We start from the raw sequence: 23,947 nt of genomic DNA, 5'->3' as shown, positions 1-23,947 counted from the left end.
ATGACCTTTGGTGAGGCCGAAACGTAGATGGGAGATGGGAGAATAATATTCAAATGGATTTGTGGGAGATGGGATATTATGCTAGGGACTGGATTAATCTTGCTCAGAGGGATCGATGGCGGGCTTATGTGAGGCCGGCAATAAATATTTGGGTTCTCTAAAAGCTATTTGTAAGTAAGCAAGAATAATGGTACGTATATTTTATTTATATTTTAATACAAATGTTCCCACATAAGCAATGGTGATATTTGGTCGGTTCACACCGTTCAGACGAACCGTTTGTTAAATTATTTCTAGATAATATTTGCAATTACCATGGACATATACCATATATGTTTAACATAGGTACACATGAGAGAAATGGTTAAACTTCTTGAATATCACCACTGCACATAAGCAAAATTAATAAAATTCATATCTTGGTGATTTTCTGGTGATTTTTGAACTTATTTGGTGACATTTGATTTGACGAGTTGGCTACTTTGAACAAAATAGAAACGTAAACTTATTGCGTAACTGATTTGGATTTTACTGTTTAGTTCTAATAATCTGCATATTAATATATATATATATATTTGCTGTTGGAAGGGTTAGAGACAACTTTATCTTTTAAATATAGTACTAACTGCAGGTACAAGATACTAAAATTTAAGTTAAACTGCCGTCCATTTTGATGTTACTTCTTACAGACGCCTTCATTCTATGTACCTACTTCTAGTAACCTAAACATTATTCGTGCCCCTACCAAATACCCCTACCTCATCTTAAATTCCCCTCCTTTAATCCCAACTTAAATTAAATTTATTTTTAGGCTATTTTCTAAAATTCAATGTTCACTTGTTATGGTAGACAATTTAAAATAAATAATAGACTTGCATAATTGGTTAGATTTCGGGTGCAATCATACATTTACAGTAGGGTCTATGTAACAAACATCTGGCAATTGTAAACTTTCGCGGTTCCAGTAGTTATCCACTTTTTCCACTGATATTCATTATTGCATGAGGAAAATTGAATTTTATGTTACAGAACAGAAAGATGATGGGGTCTGACGTTCATTTGTATCCTTTTTACCAGGAAAAATTTGATTCCCTTCTCTATCTCTTCCTTCTCCTCAACCGTAGTGACATTTGACAAGTAGTCCCCCTATCAGTGCCAAGGTTAGGTAGGATTTGATGAGAGATTAGTGACAAGTAGGCTCACTAGGTCAGTCATAAGACTCGGGTAGGATTTGAAGAAATAGTAGTCCCACTGTTAGTGATATGGTTAGGTAGGGTTTGATGAGAGTAATACGTAACAATAGTCCCTCTATCAGTGGTAGGTTAGATAGGGTTTGGTAAGTATAGATTAGTGGCAAGTGATTCAGACAAAAGACACAAGTGAATGTCATGAACATTATCCATCTGTTCCAATTGCACTGCTAATTTATGAAATACAAATGTCATTGATAGAACTGCCAGACCTGCAGGAAAAACAGAATTGCTTCAGATGTTATAGTCCTCCATCTGGTTACCCAAAGAGACTTGGCCACGACCCTGTTTGTCCTACTTGAGAAAACTGAAAGGAGATATATAATTGTCAGTAATGATTCCTAGTAGAATATTATTCAAAATAATTACTCATTTGGTACATAATATGTTTAATGTATTAATAAGTCATTTCATATTATGCATTAATCGAACAGCTATAATAAATCTGATTATTGAAAATGATTAATAATCAGTAATAACCTATTTAGCGCAATGTGTTGCAAAAAGGGAGGGAGGGAGGGACTTCAACAATATGGTTCTTTGAACAGCATCAGTAGCAATCAGTGTTACCACAGATCACACAAATGAAGTCAAGAATTCGTCTTAGATTACCTGACATTTGTCTTACATTTGGGGAAAACCTTGAAAAAAATAAACCAGGTAATCAGCCCAGTCGGGATTCGAATCCACACCCGAACGCAGATTTGGATCAGGAAACCAATTCCTCAACCCTGAGCTATGCTGGTGACACTTCTAAATATTGAATCTGAAAAAGCTTGAGACATGAGACCATAAAAAGGCTTAGTCTACCATAATGGCGACACAAAATAGTGACTACATATACTGTATATGAAGAGTACAGGGGAAAAACAACGTCACAGTTCTCTGAAGGATGATACCATCTAATTCAGTATATTGCTGTTTCTAATGAAAAGTAGGAAAGGAAGACAGTATCCATGGTGATAATTCTCCTTTACCAGTTTTGATAAGAAAAACACATACATTTTTCTGTAATTACTGAATGAGATGATGGCCTCACCCTTATGAGCATTGAGAATTTGATTGTTTTTCCTCTGTGCTTTTCATATATATTGTAATTCACAGAAAACATGGCATTTAATGAATTTATCAATCACACACTCTTTCATAACTACGTTGGAAATAAAAAAATTCGGGCATGCAAAAAGTATTTGATCGTTGCATCAAAGAGTGTTAATTTTACAGAGCACTTTGTAAAATTGTACAAAATGGCTATTTTGCAGTTTACTTTAATGGCAGTTTTGCATAGGTTATTCAAAGTTTATATTATGATACAGTGTTATGATGGGGAGAAAATCAGAATAGGAGGAAATCTTCTACTTCTTCCATAAGGTAGGTTTTAAAAGCTTGTTTCGATTCGGAGATTGAGAGACCGAAGTACTCAAAGAGCATCTATCCCACAGCTACTTTGTCTACCACAGACCTCTCAGAATCAACAGAATCAAATTATTATTATTATTATTATTTTTTTTTTTTTGGTTATAATTCATCAGCTAAGAGAGCTGCTCTTGGACATACTATTTTACAGATATGTGTCTTAAATGATCACTGAATAAAACATCATTTCCCTTTGAGAAGGGTTTTAGTTATTATGCACTTAGTACTATAGAATGAAGACGTATCGGGACCATAAATGAATAAATCTTTCATTTTACTAATACATTTTTTTTTTTTTTTTTTTTTTTTCCTAATCTTAAAGTTTAGCCGTTTCTCTTTATTGTAGATCAATGTTGAATGTGGTAGAGAGAAGGGCTGAGGGAGAACAGGCACCTGACAATTGCCAACTGTAGTGCATGTCATAGTACCTGCAACAGGTGTTTCTTTCTTTTGCCCCATGAAAGAATGCTGGAAAATCACAAACAGAATTTTCCAAAACTACACCAGCAAAGATCAGCAGCAGCCTCCATTTCCCTCTTATTGTAATGCATAAATAGCTTACTGTGTGCGCGCCAGCTCGTAAACCGTGAGGTATGAGGAAGTGGGGAAAGGGGGCATATGACTCAGCCAGGCCAGCTAAGGAGTGTGCATGAATGTTCCCTCCGTAGTAGAAACATTAACTCTCTCGCTTATCGGTTTCACGCCGCGCCGCATTCCTGCCGCGTTATATATATTTAGCCTAGTATAGTACAGTCTTACGTCATCACCCGCTTATCGCTTCCACGCTGCATTCCTGCCACAGTTTAAGAGCTGGCGCGCAGACAGTACTAGACATTGATGTGCTGCATGAATTTTTTTTAGAATTTTTATGCACTACAATTTTTGTTGGAAGAAACTTCTCAATTGAGGAGCATTTTTTCAAAACTTGATAGACGATAAAAAAACAATTTTACAGATTTTTTTAATTATAATACACAACCTTTTATTACACAAACTATATTTTTTGGCAATACAAATCTTTGCCACAAGTCAATTTCAGGCAGTATTAAAATATCTGGGAGTTTTTTTTTTTTTAATATTGCGCAGTTAACACAGTTAAAAACTGCAGATTTTTCAAAAGTCGATAGAGAATGTGGACTACAAGATAGACTTTTGTCAATGAATGTTAATTTTCCACTACATTAATTAGTTTCGTTTCCATTTATTGTTTTGAGTTTACTTTTTTTAAACATTTTTTCTTTCTTTTGAGCCATAGTGCAGCAGCTATTTATTATGAGTTAACTAATGAATAAAAATACAAAATGATTAAAGTAGTAACAAAATATATACACTTAATTTGATATCTGATCACTTTCTGACAGCATATTTTATTATGAGTTAACTTTATGTTATTACATTAATGAAATAATAAACATATATATAAATACAAAGTGAATAAATCGACACCAAAATTCATACAATACAAGGTGACTGAAGTGTTTTTTTTTTTTTAAGTTGTTAACAAGTATACACCTATTTTAACATCTTAACAGTCTCTGGGGGCATCTCATAAAATCCTTTTGCTTCTTCTGGCATTTAAAAAAACTGCATACATTTCTCAACATCTTTCTTCTCCTTGGACACTGTATTCTTTATTCTCCATCCTTTTTTGAGATTAATAAACAGTCTTGAGATCCATGACTATATTTAATTTAGACGGTTTTTGTTAGTTTTTTTTTTTCAACTTGAAACAAAGTATTTTCCTTTATTTTTTCTGCCAGCCTCAGATTCAGTCACTGGAGAATCGAATGCACCATTTTCATCGATATCTAGCTCATGCTTGTGAAAGACTGGCTTATTCTGTAACACTTCGACAGTCACCATGAATCTTTCAGAATAAATAAAGGTATCATATTGCATGTTGTCTGATGCATTCAAGCAGACATTGATATTCTACACATGAAAATATTTTGGATATATGAGAATCATCCAGAAAGTAACCCCCATTTATAAACATTGCTTATAAAGATCCGTGATTAACACAAAACTAAGGTCTTGAACCTTAGTTACCCCTTCGGTTTTGTCGAAAGCCGTACATCCCAGTGTTTCTGTTGTCCATCCAGTGGCAGGTCCTATCCCTCCTCCCCCTCCAACTACCATCACTACTTGCATCTGCGAACTCACTGCAGTTCGCTGGGTTAAAACTTACATACTATGTTATATTATATATATTATGCAGTACTCAGCCTTCACAGCCTGAGAACTATGCAGAAAAGTAACTTAAGGTGTGTTATAATTAAAAATTGTGATAACTTTTTGCTTTCAAAATATTTTAAAACTCAAATGGATATTGCTTTCTGGAAGATTCTAGTATATTAAAACTCAAGTAATGAAATAAAATTCATCCAGCAAGTGAAAACAAGAGAACTACTTAACTTTTTGCATGAGGAGGACAGCATCCCAGAACCCCTTTCCTGCAGCCATCACTGACTACAAGGATTATTAGACCATACTGAGAAAGTATTTCTGACAATAAAGACACTACATTGTAGAAAGATGCGTTTTTTTTATCTTCCTGTATCCCTTTCAGCACATGAAAAACATATCTTTTGTTGAATTAAGTATTGTGTAAAATAAACAAGTTGAAGCTAAAATTTAAAGAATAATTTTATTAACACATTAAAATATCAACATTGTCAGCTCGTGCACAGCGATATGAACAGATATGAAGTAATTGCTAAGGGAAAATCATGAATTAATTATATAATAATAATGAAAGTAATCAGTACCAGTATATTTGTTTGGAAGTGTTTTGAAACACTTTCGCTGCACTTTCAATATTTTAGTGGAATAGGGGACAAATAGGGTGGGCACTAATCCCTTATTGATGCTATCTCTGCCTCTTATTTAAGAGCAAGGATGGTTTTAATATGGTGGAAAACCAGTGAATTAAAAAAAAATTCAAATACACTTTGATAAGTGAAAAATATATTATATATCATTTAATGAGCATTTATGCCCTTGTCAGCTGCTGCTGAGCTATTTTTAAAGCTGTGATGCACAGGTGTTTCGATGAGAAATTATAGTTAAATAAGGTGGAAAACCAAATTAATTTTTTTTGCTTCAAAATGATCTTCGATATATGAAAAATATATTTCATAAAATTTAATGCGCATTTGTAGCTTTCTTAGCTGCTGTGACGCCAATTTTGAAGCTCTGCTGCAGAAGCGTTTTAAATGACACTAGACTCTGATTGAAATTTCCTGTACCGGTAACTTTAATTTCTTGCTTTATCTTATACAGAAAGTTATACCCTGTATTTTCGAAACTATTAATGCTACATGCATGATATTTGAAACACACTTTTATAAGGCTGTTAGGAAACTTTTCTTGTTGCGTTTAAAAAATATCCCTCCATATTTCTATAAAAGTACCTCTAAAATTCATTCTTAGAATGTAATCGTTTATCTTAAAATTTTGAAGACTAACATCAAAATTATGATACAGACATTTTAAATAATGTACTTTTAGGAATAAAAGTCAAAGAAATTTTGAATTATCTTTAAAAATGGCTGAGATATATCCATTTTAGTGGATTACAGTATTCTTTTCCTTCAAAATTTGAACCTCAAGTATTTTTTTTCAAAAACTAATCTCGAATTTAAGTAGTTGCAGCAGTAATACCTCTATATACAAAAATGAAACATATGCATTAATTAGAGGAAAAAAAAAATCAAATCATACCATGCTGGCTGGCTTGGATAGAGAAGGTTTATAACAAAAAATTCTAATACAATATTAGTACCAAATGAAGGAAGGCGATCAAAGAATTATGCAGAGGGCAATAAAGATGTTCAGCGTGTCCCTCATCTTTATATCTGGAATGCTACAAAGAACGTTATATTGCAAGGACATTTATGAATTACGTATCATTCAGAACGACGATTTATTGACAAGCTGAGAAAGGTAAGAGTACAAAGTACATTACTGCAGACCCCTTTGATCGTAATACAAATATGCACACTTTGGTTGAACCTCGTAGCTGCAGAATTGAGGGCACTGTAATGTATCCCTACTTCTGAATCAGAAGACTGACACTCTTTTAATGACAAATATCATCAAACTTTATCATCTCTATGATGTGTTGTGGTAAATGAATGCAATTTGAATCCAGATTAAAATAGGATTGTCAAATGCCCCAATTTGGCAGAACTTGTTCTACTTTTGTCATTAAATTTCCCGCATATTGCTTTGATATTAGACTAATTTATGACTGACATTGGCTGGGTTTAGTTCTAATTACGAGAAAGCTAATATATTTTTCTCGAAAGACTATAGATTACTTAAAAACATGATTTTAGGTGACAGAGAATGAGTTCAATAGGTTATCTGTACTTTTAGTCAGAATGTAGTATATTATATAGTTTTTCAAAAACTGTTTTATTATTTAAAATAATTAATGTGAATATACATTTTATATTTGAATACTTTCGTTTAAAAATTATTTAAATTTGACAAATTTTCCAAATTTGCGAACTGATAAAAAGTAGGTTTAACTTTTTTAACGAACTTTGTGCCACAACTGAAAAGAAATTGCATCTCGTTTGTTTTCTATACCACCCTCCATTGCAGTACCACAAAGATACAGATTTCATACTGATACTGTTTTATGAAAACATATTTTAATTTATCTTACTAAAATGTATAATTATTAGAAAGTGCTCAGTCTATAAGTAAATACATTTGTTAAAGGCTGCTTCATAATTTAATAATAGTGTTTTATCGGAAATATAATTCAGGTTAAAATATCATTAGATATTAGATTATTATATACAGTTAATTTATATTAGTGCTGTAAAAATTTTTTCATTGATTTTTTTACGTTGACAGTCATAGTTAAAAATACGCGGTATGTATTATACAGAATGGAAGAGAGATTTTTAACAATTTATTTCTTGGTGAGAGAAGTTTTATAACAATCCGGTGCTGTGGATTGAATTCGGCGTAGTTCAGTGGTCAGAGTGCTTGGTACGTAGAACCAAGGACCCGGGTTCAATCCCCGGTGCTGGAGCGAATTTTTCTGCTCAAATATTAACTGTTTTACTTGATAAGTTACTGTCTGTACGATTCTGATTTTTATTCTTATCATTAGAGAAACTAACAAGGCGTGATTTACCCCCTACAGTTTTTCAATAAAATAAATGGTTTTCACTGATTAACTTTACAATTTCTTTACTAAATAAATGAAGAATATATATTTTTTTTTTCAAATTAAATAAATGGATTACAAGAATAGAAAGAATACAGCAGAAATGCAAAATTCGTGCCTAATCTAAATCAGCCTAACAACAAAAGTACGATAATTAGTAGTTTACAACAAAAGACTGTAAACCACTGTGCCTATCATCCATTTTCCTAGTACACTCTGATCACTGTTTGATCGCCAATATCCAACGCAATAAAATTGTTACAGTAAGCCACAATCTGGTAACTATCAAATCACCAACAAACTATTCCAGTCAGGCACTTAAAGAAGAAGAAAAGAAAGACTAACCTTATTTATGTCACTTTTCACTGAAAATGAACATTCTCATTCTTCCCTACTTCCTTCTTCTGTATTTCCATGTCCCTATTTGTCCCCTTCCTGGGGCAATAAGGATTATTTACTTATTCAACCATTTATTTCTAAAACCCTTCGCCACATGAATGATACTGGGAAGTCAAGAAACATCAAAGTAACGTTATCTTTTTTTCTCTTTGCATTTGTGCTATTTGTTATGAATTTGTTTCCATGTACGAACACTGTCATCTATCATTAAATTTATAGGTACATCACAGTGACAATATAACGTTGCCCACATTTTTTTTGAGTGCCCCTTACATGGAGTACATAGTATCTGTAATTGCCCTTGGACCTGAACATAGGATGCTGTCAGTACACACCACTTCTTTAGGGCAATCATATCGAGCCACCATGTACTATACCATTACTATCATTATAGACTTTTCCCATTGCTCTAAGTATGGTCCTTTATAGGGTTGCCAGGTGTCCTATATTGTACAGGATTTCTCGTACTTGAGGTCTGAAAATCTTGTCTTACATGAAATTCATACGACACCAAAAATCCCATATTTAGCAAACATTATGTCATAGAGGCTAACAGTTTTTTTCTTTGTTCTTTTTCCTTACAAAATGGAATGCAGTTCAGACATATGAGTAGAGAGATGAGAAACAGATTAACCTTTGTATTACCTAATTATAGATAACAGACATATAGATGGTATGATAAGGTAATATATCTCGAATATCAACATATTATTATGCAATATGCCAGGAAGATGACAATTCATTAGTTCAGTTGGTATATCTTCCCATTTAAAGTTTTTTATTAAGACTTTTACATAACCTAAAATTTATCTTTTAAACTTATCATATTTAAATCAGTATTTCATATCACTGCATAACTACAGTAACATTTAAAAACATACTCAGCAAATTGTTTCAATTGATGAAGGAAATAGGAGATTCAAGAATCACAGACTATGTTCATAACATGTTTTCACAACTTTTAATACTGCTTTTCCCGATGGGATAGTTAACTGACCTCATCTGTCACCTTTGAGTCTTGGAGGACTAAGTCAAGTATGCCGAGAAAAATGATGCATTTAACAAACACAAATCATTACTTAAATGAAGTGTGGAACAATCAAATTCGATTATTCATAACAAATAAGTTTTTTAGAAACTTACTTAGTATTTTAAACACATCCAGTAGAAGCTAATTCCCTGTCCCATGTAACTGTAAGGTATGGGACAGTTTTTGAAAACATGGTTTGGGATATGCCAGAAAAATGATTTTCACAGACTTTAAAATAATTTATTGCAAACATTTCAAATGTGTAGGCAACTTGTAATTAAATATGCGTAGGTAATTCTTAATACAAAAATAAATAATTTCTCATATGCTAAAAAATAATGAATAAGAATTGTCATGTTTTCTGAGAATAACTCCTTTAATATGTTGTTAATTATAATATACAATTTTGTGTTCTTGGCAATCAAGTCATTAACTCTCTTGGTGCCCAATATAGGAGAGTTATGTAAGAATAACCGTTTTAATGTAGACACCATAGGCCGTATTCATAGACTTTTTAGCGCGGGCTTTCAGTGGATGATCAGCGTTTTTCGTATTCACAAACCAGTGTTAGCGATAGGATATGATTTGAATTCTGTATAAGTAACCAGTGGATAGCCGGGGCTAGCTTAGTATGCTTGTAGCACGTGCTGCGAAATGTCTATGAATAGCAACCCATATGTTTAACCCATATAATACAGGCTAAAAGCATATGATTTGAATTCTGTATAAGTAACCAGTGGATAGCCGGGGCTAGCTTAGTATGCTCGTAGCACGTGCTGCGAAATGTCTATGAATAGCACCCCATATGTTTAACCCATATAATACAGGCTAAAAGTGCTCATAAACACACACTTTCTACTTTCTATAACATCTGGCTATTTTTCAACTTCTTTTAGCTATTTTGTCGTAAAAGTCTAGCAACCATGAATCCCCGAAGGAAAATGATAATGGTGAAGTACCAATAAAGCTTTCATTGATAAATTATTTCATGGATATGCTAGATTTAAAAACCTATTTATATCTCCTTGCAGGAAACTGTTTTACGTAACTATGTCTGCTACCGAAGGAAATTTTGTTTTGGGTATTGATATTGGAACAACATCAGTAAAAGTCTGCATTGTGGATCCAAACAACAAGCAAGTGATATGTAAGCAGGCGAAAGATACACAAGCCAATGTCCCAAGCGAAATGGGTTCTGAAGGCAACAAACAAGATGTTCCCAAGATCATATCTGCTCTCAACAGTTGTGTTTCCAGACTGCCAAAAGATCATTTAAAACAGGTGAGAGATTACTTCTTTACCTTACAGTACAAGTGAGTATAGCAATTATTAAAAGTTATAGCTTGTAAGGAAATTTGTTCTGAAAGTAAAAGCTCTACTCAACAGTTTTGTTTCCAGACTGTCAAAAGGTCATTTAATTTGTATTCTTCTGTATCATTTACAGTCAGCTGCATGTCTGGTAAAGTTAAATAAAATCTTATGAGAAAACTTATTTAGAATAAAATTGTTAGTGAACAGAATTTATGATATGAACTGTAAATAGCAAGTTATTAATTTTTAATTATTAAATTAATATGTGTCATCCTCTTGTTTCTTAACCTCTGGAATCTCTCCTGAGTTATCAGTACTTAAACTTATTAAAGATTTGAAATTTTATGTCAAGCTAGAAAATTTGCAGGCTGAGGACAGAATTTTGGTACGTTACAAAAGAAACTAACCCTGTTGAACACTAGTTATGCACAACAACATGCAGTGGTACATAAATTTCGTTTCCTGTAACTTTTTGTTTTGGGTGTATAATGTAAAATCTAAGCGAACTCTATGGAAACAAAAGGGAATATTCCTCAGAAATCTTTAGTGCACGACATCAATTTAAGAAGAAAAAATGGGAGAGGTATCATTACAACCATACACGTTTTCCATGTATATAGAGCTAATGGAAATTAGTGCAATGTATCGTATTTTATACTTTGATGCTATATTACTTGGTAAATTTTACACATGAAACTTAATAATTTTGGCAACAATTAACTTTTTTTGTATCAATATATTAAAATTTTGTCAGTACTTACAGAAATATGAAACATTTGATAGGTTACTAAGAAAGAAAGAAAAAAAGAAACACAACAATAAATTAAGAAACAGAAGGTAGGGAAAAAGAACCATTGTACAGATCTAGTATTCTAAATCTCTTGGTTATAAAGAAAAATAAATTACCGTACCTATTCAAAATCACTTTATCTATCAATTGTAACGAGAACAAATGGTGATCACTGTATTAATAATTAGGGGCCCTATTTTTTTTCTGCATTAACGATATGTACAAAATATTTTTCGGAGTATTAGTATTTCAGATACGTAATTTATTAGCATATTAAAACCATAAAGTATTATAAAATGAGGCCTTTGGTATGAAACAAGACATTTTCAACAAAATTCGAGAAATACATACCGAAATATCGCTTTAATAGTGGAATCACAAATTTTAAATTCATTTCTGGGTAAAATCATTTATCTACGTAAATTAATATATTTACATGAATACTTCATCGTTGCAGGAGTGCTGAAAAAATTATGATACTGAAATAACTGTATTATGACATTTTTCTGAACTCATGAGCAATGAATATAAAGCTGTTTCAATCGAAGCTGCTTTTATCAAACAATATACTACAACCATCTCTATCATTACATTCGTAGAAGGATGTCATTATTCTACCATATTCTGAAAGTTTTACGGAAATGGCTTTCTGATAATCCTTTTTATAATGTGAGTGAATATTTTAAACAAGCAGTAACCCTTCACTTCAAATTTTAATTTCAATTTGATTCTTAATCTGTACTTGTGTTTTTGTTTTTTTGTATATACTGACTATGCCCATAGCACTAGTTTTATGTTTATGACTGTAATTAAATTAAATTAAGTTAATTTAAATATGGAAAAATAATAAATAATTTACACGTAAAATGTGTAAACTTTTTTTTTCTGAGAAATTTTCTGTAAAATGAAACAAATATTAAAAGTTGTAATATACATATTTTGATGACATCTATAACAATTTGAACGTTCAAAACCAAAATTTGTGATGGTTGGAGCATTTTAATCTGCTAATGTTAAAGAATACTAAAATTTCAGTAACACAGGTAATACTTATGGTAGAAAGCTGAAATTTGGTATTAATATACTCGTATTAATTCCATTACTAATATCTGGTAAAATTTCCAGAAAGATGGGTTCAGATTTTAGGATTTTCACATTTTAGGATTAAGTCCCCTTAACTATAAAATGTTAAAATCTTCATTAGATTCAGTCTACGGCTCGTTTTGTAACACAAGAATGAAAACAGCCTTACAATTGGAAATAAGGAATTTCTTGCTACTGTATGCCCAAGTTTGTTGATTCTGATGAGAAATCAAACTATGATTAAAAGTTAACTATGAGCAATATACGGACTTTTATATTAGTAATTACTGACAAAAATGCTCGAATAATGCAAGAAATGTACGTCAAATTAAACATTAGTTATATTTACGTTTTGTTTTGTCACAGGTGGGAAAAATAGGCATTTGTGGACAGATGCATGGCATTATGTTGTGGTGCAATAAGAACGACAAGAAAGCTTGGGACTGCACAGAGACATATATGGGATGCAGATTCGAAGTTCCTAAAGAAAATGTGTCCGCACTGTACACCTGGCAAGACTCCAGATGTGACCGCTCATTCTTAGACAAACTCCCTGTTCCTCGTTGTCACCTTGCAGCTTGTTCAGGTTACGGATGTGCAACTCTATTTTGGATAGCAAAAAACAGGCGAGTATAATATTATATAAAAATGTTTTGTTGCATGATAAGATTAATTATATTTCCCTCAACCATAAGACAAATGGCAGGAAATTCAGGCCACAACATCCCTTAATATCACCGGCCTCATTCATCACCGAAATCATATTCATAACAAATCATTAATACATACACAGTCGCCATCTAGTTCACAACAATAGAACAAGTCTCAACAATAGTACACAGGCCTTCGGATTTCACACAGAAGATTAACTCGTGATATGACCAGAGATGTTAAAGCGAGTATAAATAACAGCGAGAGAAGAAAAAAAAAAAAAAAAGAAGAAGATGAATTATATGATCTTTTGCTTTATTATCTTATGAAACTTAGAATTTTATTTACACACTTAACAGTACTGATATATCGATGGGGCAGTTCAAAAGGGAAACAACTCAAAATGCAAAATTTTGAGATAACTGCATTTTAAAGTTTCATGTTGCTGTGAACAATGCAAGGATCATTGAAATTACCCCAAATTCTGTTAATACTTCTGTTAGATACTTAGGGTTGCCATATGCCCAAATTTTCCAGGACTATATCAGAATGGATATCTTTGCCCCAGCATCCCGAAAATAATTCTTGGGGCGCATAAATGTCCTGATTTTCCCTTTCTTTTTCACACGATTTTATTCTCTTCAACTTATGGGTATGACAGCTAAAAAAATTAAGAACCTGAATACACACAAATTTGGATTTAAGTTCATGATTCAACGAGGTTCATACTAAATGAAACAAATCACTATTACTTTTTGTTCTATCTCCTTCTTGCTTCAGAGTTTGATATTTGAAGTTCCTTCTATGTATGTAACAATATTGCCTTTCACTAAATTTCTTGCTAATTTTACAACTGCTGTCCATAACAATGTCAAGAAAATTATTACGATTTTTGTTGGCAAGTCCTGTTATTGGATTACCAACAACAACAATTGAAATACTGATTGATAAAATATAAAATTATGAGGTAGAAATATATATGCTACGATTAAATTTGTATATTAATAATTAATTTTAATATATTTTTCTTTGTTTATAACAGTGTAGCCTACATGAGGCCATTATTCAAAGTTTAAGTTATTGACAGTATATTTACTACAACATCTAAAGCAAGGAAATTAATGTATTTTGCCCCTTCTTCATTTTGCACGTTTTAAAAATAAAAGTAAAATGTCCCGGACTTTCCCTTTTAAATATGGAACCCTATATATACTATGAGTTCCAATTAGAATGTTGTTAACTGAATTTTTTCACTGCAATATGAAACTTTAAAATGCAGTTATCTTAAAACTTTGCATTTTGAGTTATTTTCCTTTTCAACTGCCCCGTCGAGATGATATAATGAAATTACAGTAATTATAAATTAATTACAAGAAAGCTTATTTCAACTTCCAACTATTATTGGTAAAAATAACAAAGGATGGGAGCAAAATAAAATAAATATGTACAAAATAATTTGTAAACAGTATTTTAGATTTTAATTTTAATAAACAGAAATGTGTCATATCAATGGCTAAGAAGAGATACATCGTATCTGTGAATTTGCAGGTGAATCAGAAAACTGTTTTAAAAATTAATTTCTCTCAAAATAGACGGACGTTTTATATATGTTTCTGCTTTGCAAGATCTTCTACTCGAGGACAAAATATTAGTGAAGTGTCCAATTTTGTGGACGTAATAATAAACTAAATGACCATTTTTGTAGATACGAGGTACCACTTCTTTGCCATCGATATGTGAAAATACCTAGATAGAAATAATTTGTGTACAAAGAAAATTTCATTACCATTATATATGACGATCCTTTATTTTACCATGCATAGACCTGATAAACTGGACCACTACAATCGAGCAGGGACAGTGCAAGACTTCACAGTGGCAATGCTCTGCAACTTGGACAATCCCATCATGTCAATTCAGAATGCAGCTAGCTGGGGCTACTTCGATACCTGTGCAGAGAAATGGAACGTGGACATCTTGCAAGCAGCTGGATTCCCAACACATTTACTACCTCAGGTTGTGAAGTCAGGCTCAATTGCTGGAACTCTGCATCTTCCATGGTATGGAATCCCTAGTGGCACTCCAGTAGGTAAGGCTATGGTGCTAGTGTTGATAGTATTGTGGTATTAGTAAGTAAAACTTCTTTTATATGTTTCACACTTATTCATTTTTTTCTCAAGTCCCAGCAAAATTCCTTTATTTTGCATGTTACTTTATTTCAGTTATATGTTTTTCGTTTATTTCACTATATGATCGTATTTTAAACCCTAGGACAGCAGTCGGCAAATGTAGTACATTTTGTACTTGTAGAACTCGACTTCTTAATCCCCACCCTCTAATTCACTTGTACTGGCAGGGTTGGTTGACATCTATAGTGGACTTGACATATTGTGAGGTACTAAAATACAACTTCAACATTTTCCCTTCATTATAGCATACAAGAAGAATGAGCTAGGTAAGTTTGCTGTGATCACTATAGAACGGCGAAGGTATAAAGCTAGGACAGGCGTGTCCAAAGTAATAGGTAGTGCCAAATCACTGTTGAATGCAGTCCACAATACTTGAGTCTAGGTTTGAGGAGTGGGGGTGGAGAGGTAGCCGATACTGATCATAAAGTGTGGCAGTGGTGGATTACTTCATTTAGCTGTTTATTTATCGAATTATCAACGTTAATAATATGTTGTTGTTGTTGTCTAGTGCCTTGCATCTGGCAATGAAGCCATTAGCAGTCGTGCTTTCCAATACTTTTGAACTGTAGTTTCTTCTGATCTTAATGCTTCACAGGTCTGCAAGTGGTCTTCATTCATTTCTGCTGGATCGTTACACAGGACACATATTGGTGAAGCTGAGATACCTATTCTATAGAGATGACTTGCTAGACAGTCATGATTTGTCAATAGTCTGAAGGCTGCAACTGCTGTTTTCCTTGGTCTCTGGGGCATTATATCTGGGTTGGAAAGTAGTCTAATCCATTTTTTGTCTTTAGCATTTGATTCTATTTCTTGTAGGTATGAATGAGAAAATTTTGTAGTGATCAAGCGTTTTATTGAGGAATATGAGAAATTAAATTTAGACTTTTGTTTTATATAATATACATTTAATAATATACATTTACACAAAATTATTCCTTCAAATATTTCCCCACAATTACTTTTTTCAATACAACACAATCAATATTTATTTGAAAATTAATATAATGCATGTTATTCTCTTCTATGAGCCAATGTATAATGCTTCTTATGTAGCATTTGGTATACTGACGAACTGTTACTGTCTTGACTAATTACGTCATTAGTTGTGGCTAACGGTTTTTTTCGTTAGCCACATGTATCAGTAGTCTACTCCAGCTTCAGTCCATTATGTTCCAGAAGGATCCATATCTCTCTTGCAATTATTAGGTTTGTATTTATACACTGATATTGTAAATCTATTATTTTTCATTCTCTGTAAGTGGCTAACTCATTTCTCTATATGATTGGCTTATCTCAATAACTTTTAGTTAATGTCTTATATCCTTATTATGAAATCTATAATTTCCAAAGCCACCTGTAATAGTTATTATAAACTGCAGTTTCTGTTGCAGTTGTTATACATTTATTAATCACTGAAATTTCAATGTCATATACGAAGGTAGGCCATTACTCAGTACTGGTATGACTTCATCCGAGTTTGTCTATTTCTGGTCTCGTCTTTCATTACTGTTGCTACTTTGTCACATATATGATTAAGCTTAATGATTTTGTCTTTTGTATCTATATTTATATCACATGGCATCACTTTGTGTATTATTTGTTGTAGATCGAAGTTTTGCTTCTATGATGTATTTTTCCGGATATATATATATATATACATGTATTTTATTTTGATATTTTGAAATTGTGATCATCTCTGCTCCTAAGTCTGGACTTCAAATTCTGTTTTGTACAGTAAGATCTGGCCACCAGCAAATGAAAGTATCTTGATATTTATTGTCTTCTGTGTTTTATTTCTGGATGTGATAGAATATGCAAATCAGAAAAATCACAAAACAACATTATGAATAACTTAAATTTGAATTGAGTATGTAGCAAGTGGCATCATAATTGTTTAAAGAATATCGGAAACACCATGTGCAAAAGGAGGACATTGATGTTTCTGGTTAAACTCGAATACTAAATTTCAGATTTAAATAAGGTTTTATAAGTTGGCACCAGAAAATAGGTACCAGTACAGCATATTTGCTTTTATTAAAATATTTGTTTCATTGAATTACTAAAGTCTAATGTCAAACTGACATCAAAATGTATTTATTTTGCTTGTGGATTCTGTTCAGTACCAACATAACATAATCATGTGTTACACAGGAGCAGCATTAGGTGACTTGCAGTGTTCAGTCTTAGCAACACTGGAGAAGCCAGACGATGCTGTCTTGAATCTCTCAACATCAGCACAGCTTGCATTTGTCATGCCTCCACAATATAGCCCTGCACAGGAACCAAGTAGGTAGTGTGTGTGTGTGTGTGTGTGTCTGCAATGTAAAACGAAAAATTACCGTAATGCCCATATACAGAAAACAAATAAATGTTATTATGCTTTATCCGATATATTAAATAATATATTAATTATAAAAAAAAAAGGCAAAATTACACATACAGAGTGGAAGGGGACCGATGCGCCAAAATTTAAGAGGTGATTCTACATGTTAAATATAACAAACACTTTTATTACCCTTTTCCTTCGATGAAGCACCATTAAGCAGGAAAAAATTGGTCTTTGTCCAATGTTTGCAGCGCTGTATTGCGAGAGAAATGGCTGATTGCTATACAAGCAGATAGGTAAAAATAATCTGAACAGTTAGTGTCTTGAAATTTTTTTTGCAAATTAAACCGTTTAGTCATGAATTTAAATTAAATAATTGCGAAAATCGTTAAACTCAGGGGTGTACACAAGGGAAGGTTACCGGGTTTGAGCCTCCTCCCTTGAAGTTTAAAAAAAATTACATAAGTTTCAATATATTTCATAGTTTCCATGGATTTTCCTGTTATGTAAAGTAAAGTGTCTTTCTTACTTATCATATACAAATAACTGTTGACTAAATATATATTGTGTAAGTGTAATAATGACACAAACATTTTTTATTATACAAATTAAACATAAGTTAAAATTTGTTAAAAATTGGATGGCTGTGAAAAAATTACGTTTCAAAGATTTTACAAGGATAGTAATGAATATGTTCTATTAGAACATAAAAGAATAATAATAATAAATATACCGTAACATAATAATAATAATAATAATAATAATAATAATAATAATAAATTTATTATTAATATTAATGTGCAAGCCAACAGTGATTGGCCAATAACAGACTAATGCAATAAATACAATAATATAGATACAAAATAATGTTTACAATGATTGATACATAAATAAAATAATAGTAAATTCTAATCAGTCATATAATAATAATAATAATAATAATAATAATAATAATAATAATAATAATAATAATAATGATTTTTTTCGATACTAAATTTCTGATATAAATATGTACGGTCTATATTTTTCACAATTCAGTAACTAAATGAAAAGAGGAAGAAAATTTCAATTGTATAAAAATTGGGCACAGGGAGTTGTATTTACATTTAAAACAGGTGTGTGTGTGTATTACTTACTTACTTACAAATGGCTTTTAAGGAACCCGAAGGTTCATTGCCGCCCTCCCATAAGCCCGCCATCGGTCCCTATCCTGAGCAAGATTAATCCAGTCTCTACCATCATATCCCACTTCCCTCAAATCCATTTTAATATTATCCTCCCATCTACGTCTCGGCCTCCCTAAAGGTCTTTTTCCCTCCGGTCTCCCAACTAACACTCTATATGCATTTCTGGATTCACCCATACGTGCTACATGCCCTGCCCATCTCAAACGTCTGGATTTAATGTTCCTAATTATGTCAGGTGAAGAATACAATGTGTGCAGTTCTGCGTTGTGTGTGTGTATAATACCTAATAATTATTATGATTTCACATGGTGCAAAGAATACAGGAGAAACACAGGAAATACGAGAATATATAATAAAATATGATGAAATACGAGAAATCTCGGAAAAAATGGGAGAATTGGCAAACTTAGTCCAAATACATTTGGTAATGTCAGTTTAGTCAGGTCCAACACATATCAAGCAAATCGGTTTATAATTGAAACAATAATTAAATAGTATAAACTTCAACTATGTGAGAAAGACAGCGAGCATGCATGTAAAATCTACATTTTTTTTTTTTCAAGGTGTGGCACCCGTGGAGCACTTCCCTTACTTTGGAGGCAGATATCTGGCAGTTGCAGCTTCACTCAATGGAGGGAATGCCCTGGCTTCATTTGTTCGCATGGTACAGCAATGGACACTTGAACTAGGCTTCAACGTGCCTCAGTGTGAGTATTCTTTTCAAAATAATACGAAACAGAGCCTTTTCTTTTAGTTCACAATTATCAAAGCTATAAATAACTATGAGTTGAGATCCGAAGTTTCGACATTTATTTTATTTAAAATAATTTAAATGCTACAAATAGGCAGTATTGATATGAAAGATCAAGGCTGTATAGCCCATCTTAAAACCTTCCAAGTCCACAAACAAACAAGATTAAAAATATATAATACTCTGGCAATATCTACACTATTTTATGGATATGAAACCTGGGCTATGAAAAAAATGAACTCGCATCACTGCAACAGAAATGAAATTCATGAGGCAAACAGCAAAAGACATGGCACGATCACAAACAAACATAGAAAAATTATTGGAACTTAAAGTTGAACCAGTTCTTAACAAAATCCACCATTACAGGAATAAATGAAGAAATAAAGAAGACTGTCTAAAGAGAGGTTGCCAAACTTAATTTTCGAGAGAAAAACTGAGCCAAGGTCACCATATTAGAAGAACACTGGATGGACAATGACACAGGAAGAGGTCACTAGGTCTAGATCCTTCACTATTTGATGATGATGATGATGATGATGCTTCGTTGTCATGCTTCAAAATACACTGTTGTTAATGAAAATGTGACTGTTTGCTATGATATTTCTGCATAGTATCCGTACAAATATTAGGGAAAAAAAGAATAAAATGAAAATAAAAAAAATGTTGGCCATCTATAACACGTCAGTAAATACGAAAGTTCTTGTGCCCTATATGGATTCCACATAAAACCAATTTTCCGGCGTCAAATACAGGACACATGACAACCCTAGCTGTAAGCAACAGTCTCCTTCCAACCTAATACATGTGATTATAAAACATGACATCTTACGTATTTTTGCTGCTTATTTACATGAGTTTATATTACAGCTAAGATATGGGACATAGTGATGAACCTGGGCGTGCAGGAATCTGCAGTGTCGGCCCTCAGGGTTATACCGACGATGCTGGGAGAGCGCCAAGTACCTGAACAGAATGCCTCTGTATTAAACATTGATCCGGGTACCCTGGGTTTGGGTCAAGTGTTCCGAGCAATATGCCGCGGCATCATACAAAATTTACACAGGTTAGTTCCTAGTCAATTTGTAGCTTTATTAATTGAAGGGGTGAGAATGAGATAGTCCAAAGTGTCACATTTTTAACAAAAATATTTTTATTTTTGGTGCGAGTTCAATTCTTACATGTATGAGGAAGCTGCTAGTAAAATAATATAAAAAGTATTCAACAAATCATTCTTACTCCTTCAATTATTTATTTCTGATATGCTATTGGTTCTCGCTCATATGCAAGAGATTTGCCATAGAATATAGTTTCTATCTTCATTAAAATGGAGCAGCTAATATAATCCGACGGCTAGTGCATCTGGCTGCAAAACCAAGTGGCCAGGGTTCGATTCCCGATCGGGGCAAGTTACCTGATTGAGGTTTTTTCCGGGGTTTTCCCTCAATCCAATATGAGCAAATGCTGGGTAACTTTCGGTGTTGGACCCCAGACTCATTTCACTGGGATTATCACCTTCATCTCATTCAGACGCTAAATAACCTAAGCTGTTGATAAAGCGTCGTAAAATAACCCACTAAAAAAATATATATATATATATATATATATATATATATAATCCGTAATTTATTTTTCAGCATGATGCCTCGAGAAATGCTTGTGGCTTCCAATATCAGCAGGATAATTGGTATTGGTTCTGCTCTTACACGCAATAAAGTTCTGCAGAAGGAAACACAAGACTGGTACAAGCTTCCGACTGACTTCGTCTCAGCAGGTGATGCTGCAATGGGGGCAGCACTGGCAGTCATTGCAAACTATACTAATATATAAGGCAGGAAGATAGGCAGATGGGTAAGATATGGCATTCACAATGGGAGGAAGAGCCCACTCAAAATGTATCTGTGTCCAACACTGCACTTCCTCCATATTTTATAACAGAGTAAGCATTGCATTAGGCTCCCTATTGCACACGTCTACACATTCTTGTATGTCGTGTCATGTAGTAGACTTCAGAGCAATTTCATTTTGAACCACTTTGTGGAAGCAGACGTAGTCTCATTCAAATGAGAGGAAGATATATTATACGCAAGAATTAGAGTTGACATGGCCAGTACCTGTATACAGTAGTCTCAATTATCTGGCCCAAACAAGCCCGAGTATATTACTATTACTATTATTATCATTATTATTATTATTATTATTATTATTATTATTATATCCATGAACGTAGAGCATAATATCTTGCTTTTAATATTCCTAAGTATGTAACTCATGAGTAGAAATCGGCACAATATAAACAAAATTTTTACCAAAATATGACATTTATTTTGGCAGAATATGAAAATATGAAATAAATATTTCAGTACTAAAAAGAAGACTGGACAGAACAAAAGACTGTAAGTGCCAAAGAGAAAACCCTAGAGAACAGGACTTTCTTGTGCAGCTAGTAATGTAATATCATACATTATGAGGATTTAGGTTCAGCTAGGTGAAGGTAAAGCTAGGTTCTAAATAAAATTACAGTAGGACTTATCCTCTTTTCTTACTGGATTGAGCCAGAGACATACTCTTTTTTGAAAAAAAAATTGAAGATATTGGCACTTACAGCCTTTTTTATGTCCAGTCTTTAAATATCTTCGTTTCTAAACCACTTGGAGGTTTACATCATCATTTGCAAAATAATCCATTAGAGATTAATAGTTTTGTTTACATGTTCAATATGCTACCAAATAAAATACAATACATCTGCATCAATAAACAGTCTGCCAGCAACATCAAATCGATACCTGAATGCAAGAACCAGGTAACTACAAAAAAAAAGTATAGATTTTTATCTTTTTAACTTTATTATTTAACAATGCTATAGCAACTACTAGGTTATACAGTTCTTACATAGCTGGACTCAACACTGGTTACAGTATAACATAAGTAACTTCTCTATATTTTCTGGTAAAAGATTACAGCTTCTGTTAGTTGATATTGTTTCATATGATGGGGGGGGGGGGGGGAAGAAGAAGAAATGACTGAAGATCATCTCATAACCTGTGAAGTTCTACCTGATGGATCCACCACAGAGAAATATTGGAGAGCAAGAATGCTAATGGCTTTGTTGCCAAAGCCCGGCAGTAGATAACAACAACAACATATGATGGGGGGGGGGGGGGAGATTAAGTAGACAGAAAAACTGATGGCTGAAACCAGTTTGAAACATTAATTTACAGGTACAATAGTATAAGTAGATATAGCAACACTGTAGACTTTCAATGGTTTCGAAGTAATGAGCAAAGGTGGAATAGGAACTAGTTATTTTGTTTTGGCTTCTCAAATTCATTGACAATACGAGTTCAATGACTCTAAAGGAGAATTTCAAGATTTCATTTGTCCTTGAGAATCCAGGAATGTTGGTGGAATGGGTAGCTAGGTATTTTAAATTTTCCCTGGAAAATATCTCTATTATCTCCTTACAATGTCTCGAAAGACCGTGGTGGTTATATATTAATCGAGAGGGAAAAATCGTGCAATGAAAAAAAAAAAAAAATACGGAGATTTTTATGAAATATGAAAGATTTACCAAAAATAATATGAAATATGAAAATATTTTGGGTGTTAATTACATTCTACACATTGTGAATCGTGAAAATTCTAATTTTAGAATATGTAATTTCATATTTTTGCTTTGTCTACTCATGAGATACTTTTGTAGAAATTATTTCTTTGTTTACTTCTTCCTATCCACACTAAAATCAAATATTAGGGAAATTTATAATATTGATCTAAAGAAGGAAACAGTATCAAGTACAGCATTTATTATTCTCTGCAACACAATGGATAACAGTAATGTGTCACAAAGGAAGTACTGTCTTCAAAGATGAACAGAACTGTATTTGAAACAGTCTTCTATGACCGAGCTAGACTTCCTCAATTTTTAGACTAATTTCTCCTGCTGGTTTTCTATTTTTAATAAGCTGAATTCGATCTAAAATAAAAAATATATGTAAGGCAAGTGAAAAAATATATAAAAGCTATTGTAAAGTTATTTCAGTTAGAGATAAATTGGTTGTAACTTTGGGGACATCTAATAACTGCTGATTCGTACATTTCTCAACAATTTTTGTTTCAGCTCGATTTTTTTCTTTTCTCAAAATTTTTCCGCCTTAGGTCTGGATCCATGTAACCCATGCATAAATACAGGCCTGCATATAAGTAATCTTTCCTGCTGTTTCAGACCGTTGTAATAACCACATACCCATAAGGCAGGGTAATTTGGATATGACTACAATAACAGAATCACTTTCCAATTGTCACATTTCATGGTGATCAAAGAAAAAATTTTACAGTCTGTACAAAAAAAAAAAAACCAAATGACCTGGAAA

General features: G+C 32.8%; 1 protein-coding gene across 3 annotated transcripts; it reads left to right on the top strand.

Moving 5' to 3' along the window:
- The first annotated feature begins 262 nt into the window (after nucleotides 1-262).
- On the top strand, nucleotides 263-22,594 carry LOC138691138 (sedoheptulokinase-like). 3 transcript variants are annotated; one of them, XM_069812879.1, is made up of 8 exons: nucleotides 263-589; nucleotides 10,315-10,564; nucleotides 12,834-13,093; nucleotides 14,942-15,207; nucleotides 17,462-17,596; nucleotides 19,387-19,530; nucleotides 20,445-20,640; nucleotides 21,212-22,594. In XM_069812879.1, the coding sequence occupies exons 2-8, from the start codon at nucleotides 10,334-10,336 to the stop codon at nucleotides 21,402-21,404; spliced, it is 1,425 nt and encodes a 474-aa protein (XP_069668980.1). In that variant the 5' UTR covers nucleotides 263-589; nucleotides 10,315-10,333; the 3' UTR covers nucleotides 21,405-22,594. The 3 variants fall into 3 exon arrangements, with proteins under 3 accessions (XP_069668980.1, XP_069668979.1, XP_069668981.1); XM_069812878.1 differs by having other exon boundaries at nucleotides 264-631; nucleotides 21,212-22,593; XM_069812880.1 differs by lacking the exon at nucleotides 263-589 and adding an exon at nucleotides 9,169-9,288.
- The last annotated feature ends 1,353 nt before the right edge of the window (nucleotides 22,595-23,947 follow it).

The sequence above is a fragment of the Periplaneta americana genome, chromosome 16, assembly GCF_040183065.1.
Source record: "Periplaneta americana isolate PAMFEO1 chromosome 16, P.americana_PAMFEO1_priV1, whole genome shotgun sequence".
Taxonomy (NCBI): Eukaryota; Metazoa; Arthropoda; class Insecta; order Blattodea; family Blattidae; genus Periplaneta; species Periplaneta americana.
Note: the sequence above shows the minus strand (reverse complement) of the source record. Positions and strands in the feature narration are given on the sequence as shown.

Excerpts from the sequence above, each read along its gene's own strand:
- LOC138691138 (XM_069812879.1), top strand. The coding sequence starts at position 10,334 with ATGTCTGCTACCGAAGGAAATTTTGTTTTGGGTATTGATATTGGAACA. Across the intron at positions 15,208-17,461 it reads CCCTAGTGGCACTCCAGTAG|GAGCAGCATTAGGTGACTTG; the intron begins GTAAGGCTATGG and ends TGTGTTACACAG. Across the intron at positions 17,597-19,386 it reads TAGCCCTGCACAGGAACCAA|GTGTGGCACCCGTGGAGCAC; the intron begins GTAGGTAGTGTG and ends TTTTTTTTCAAG.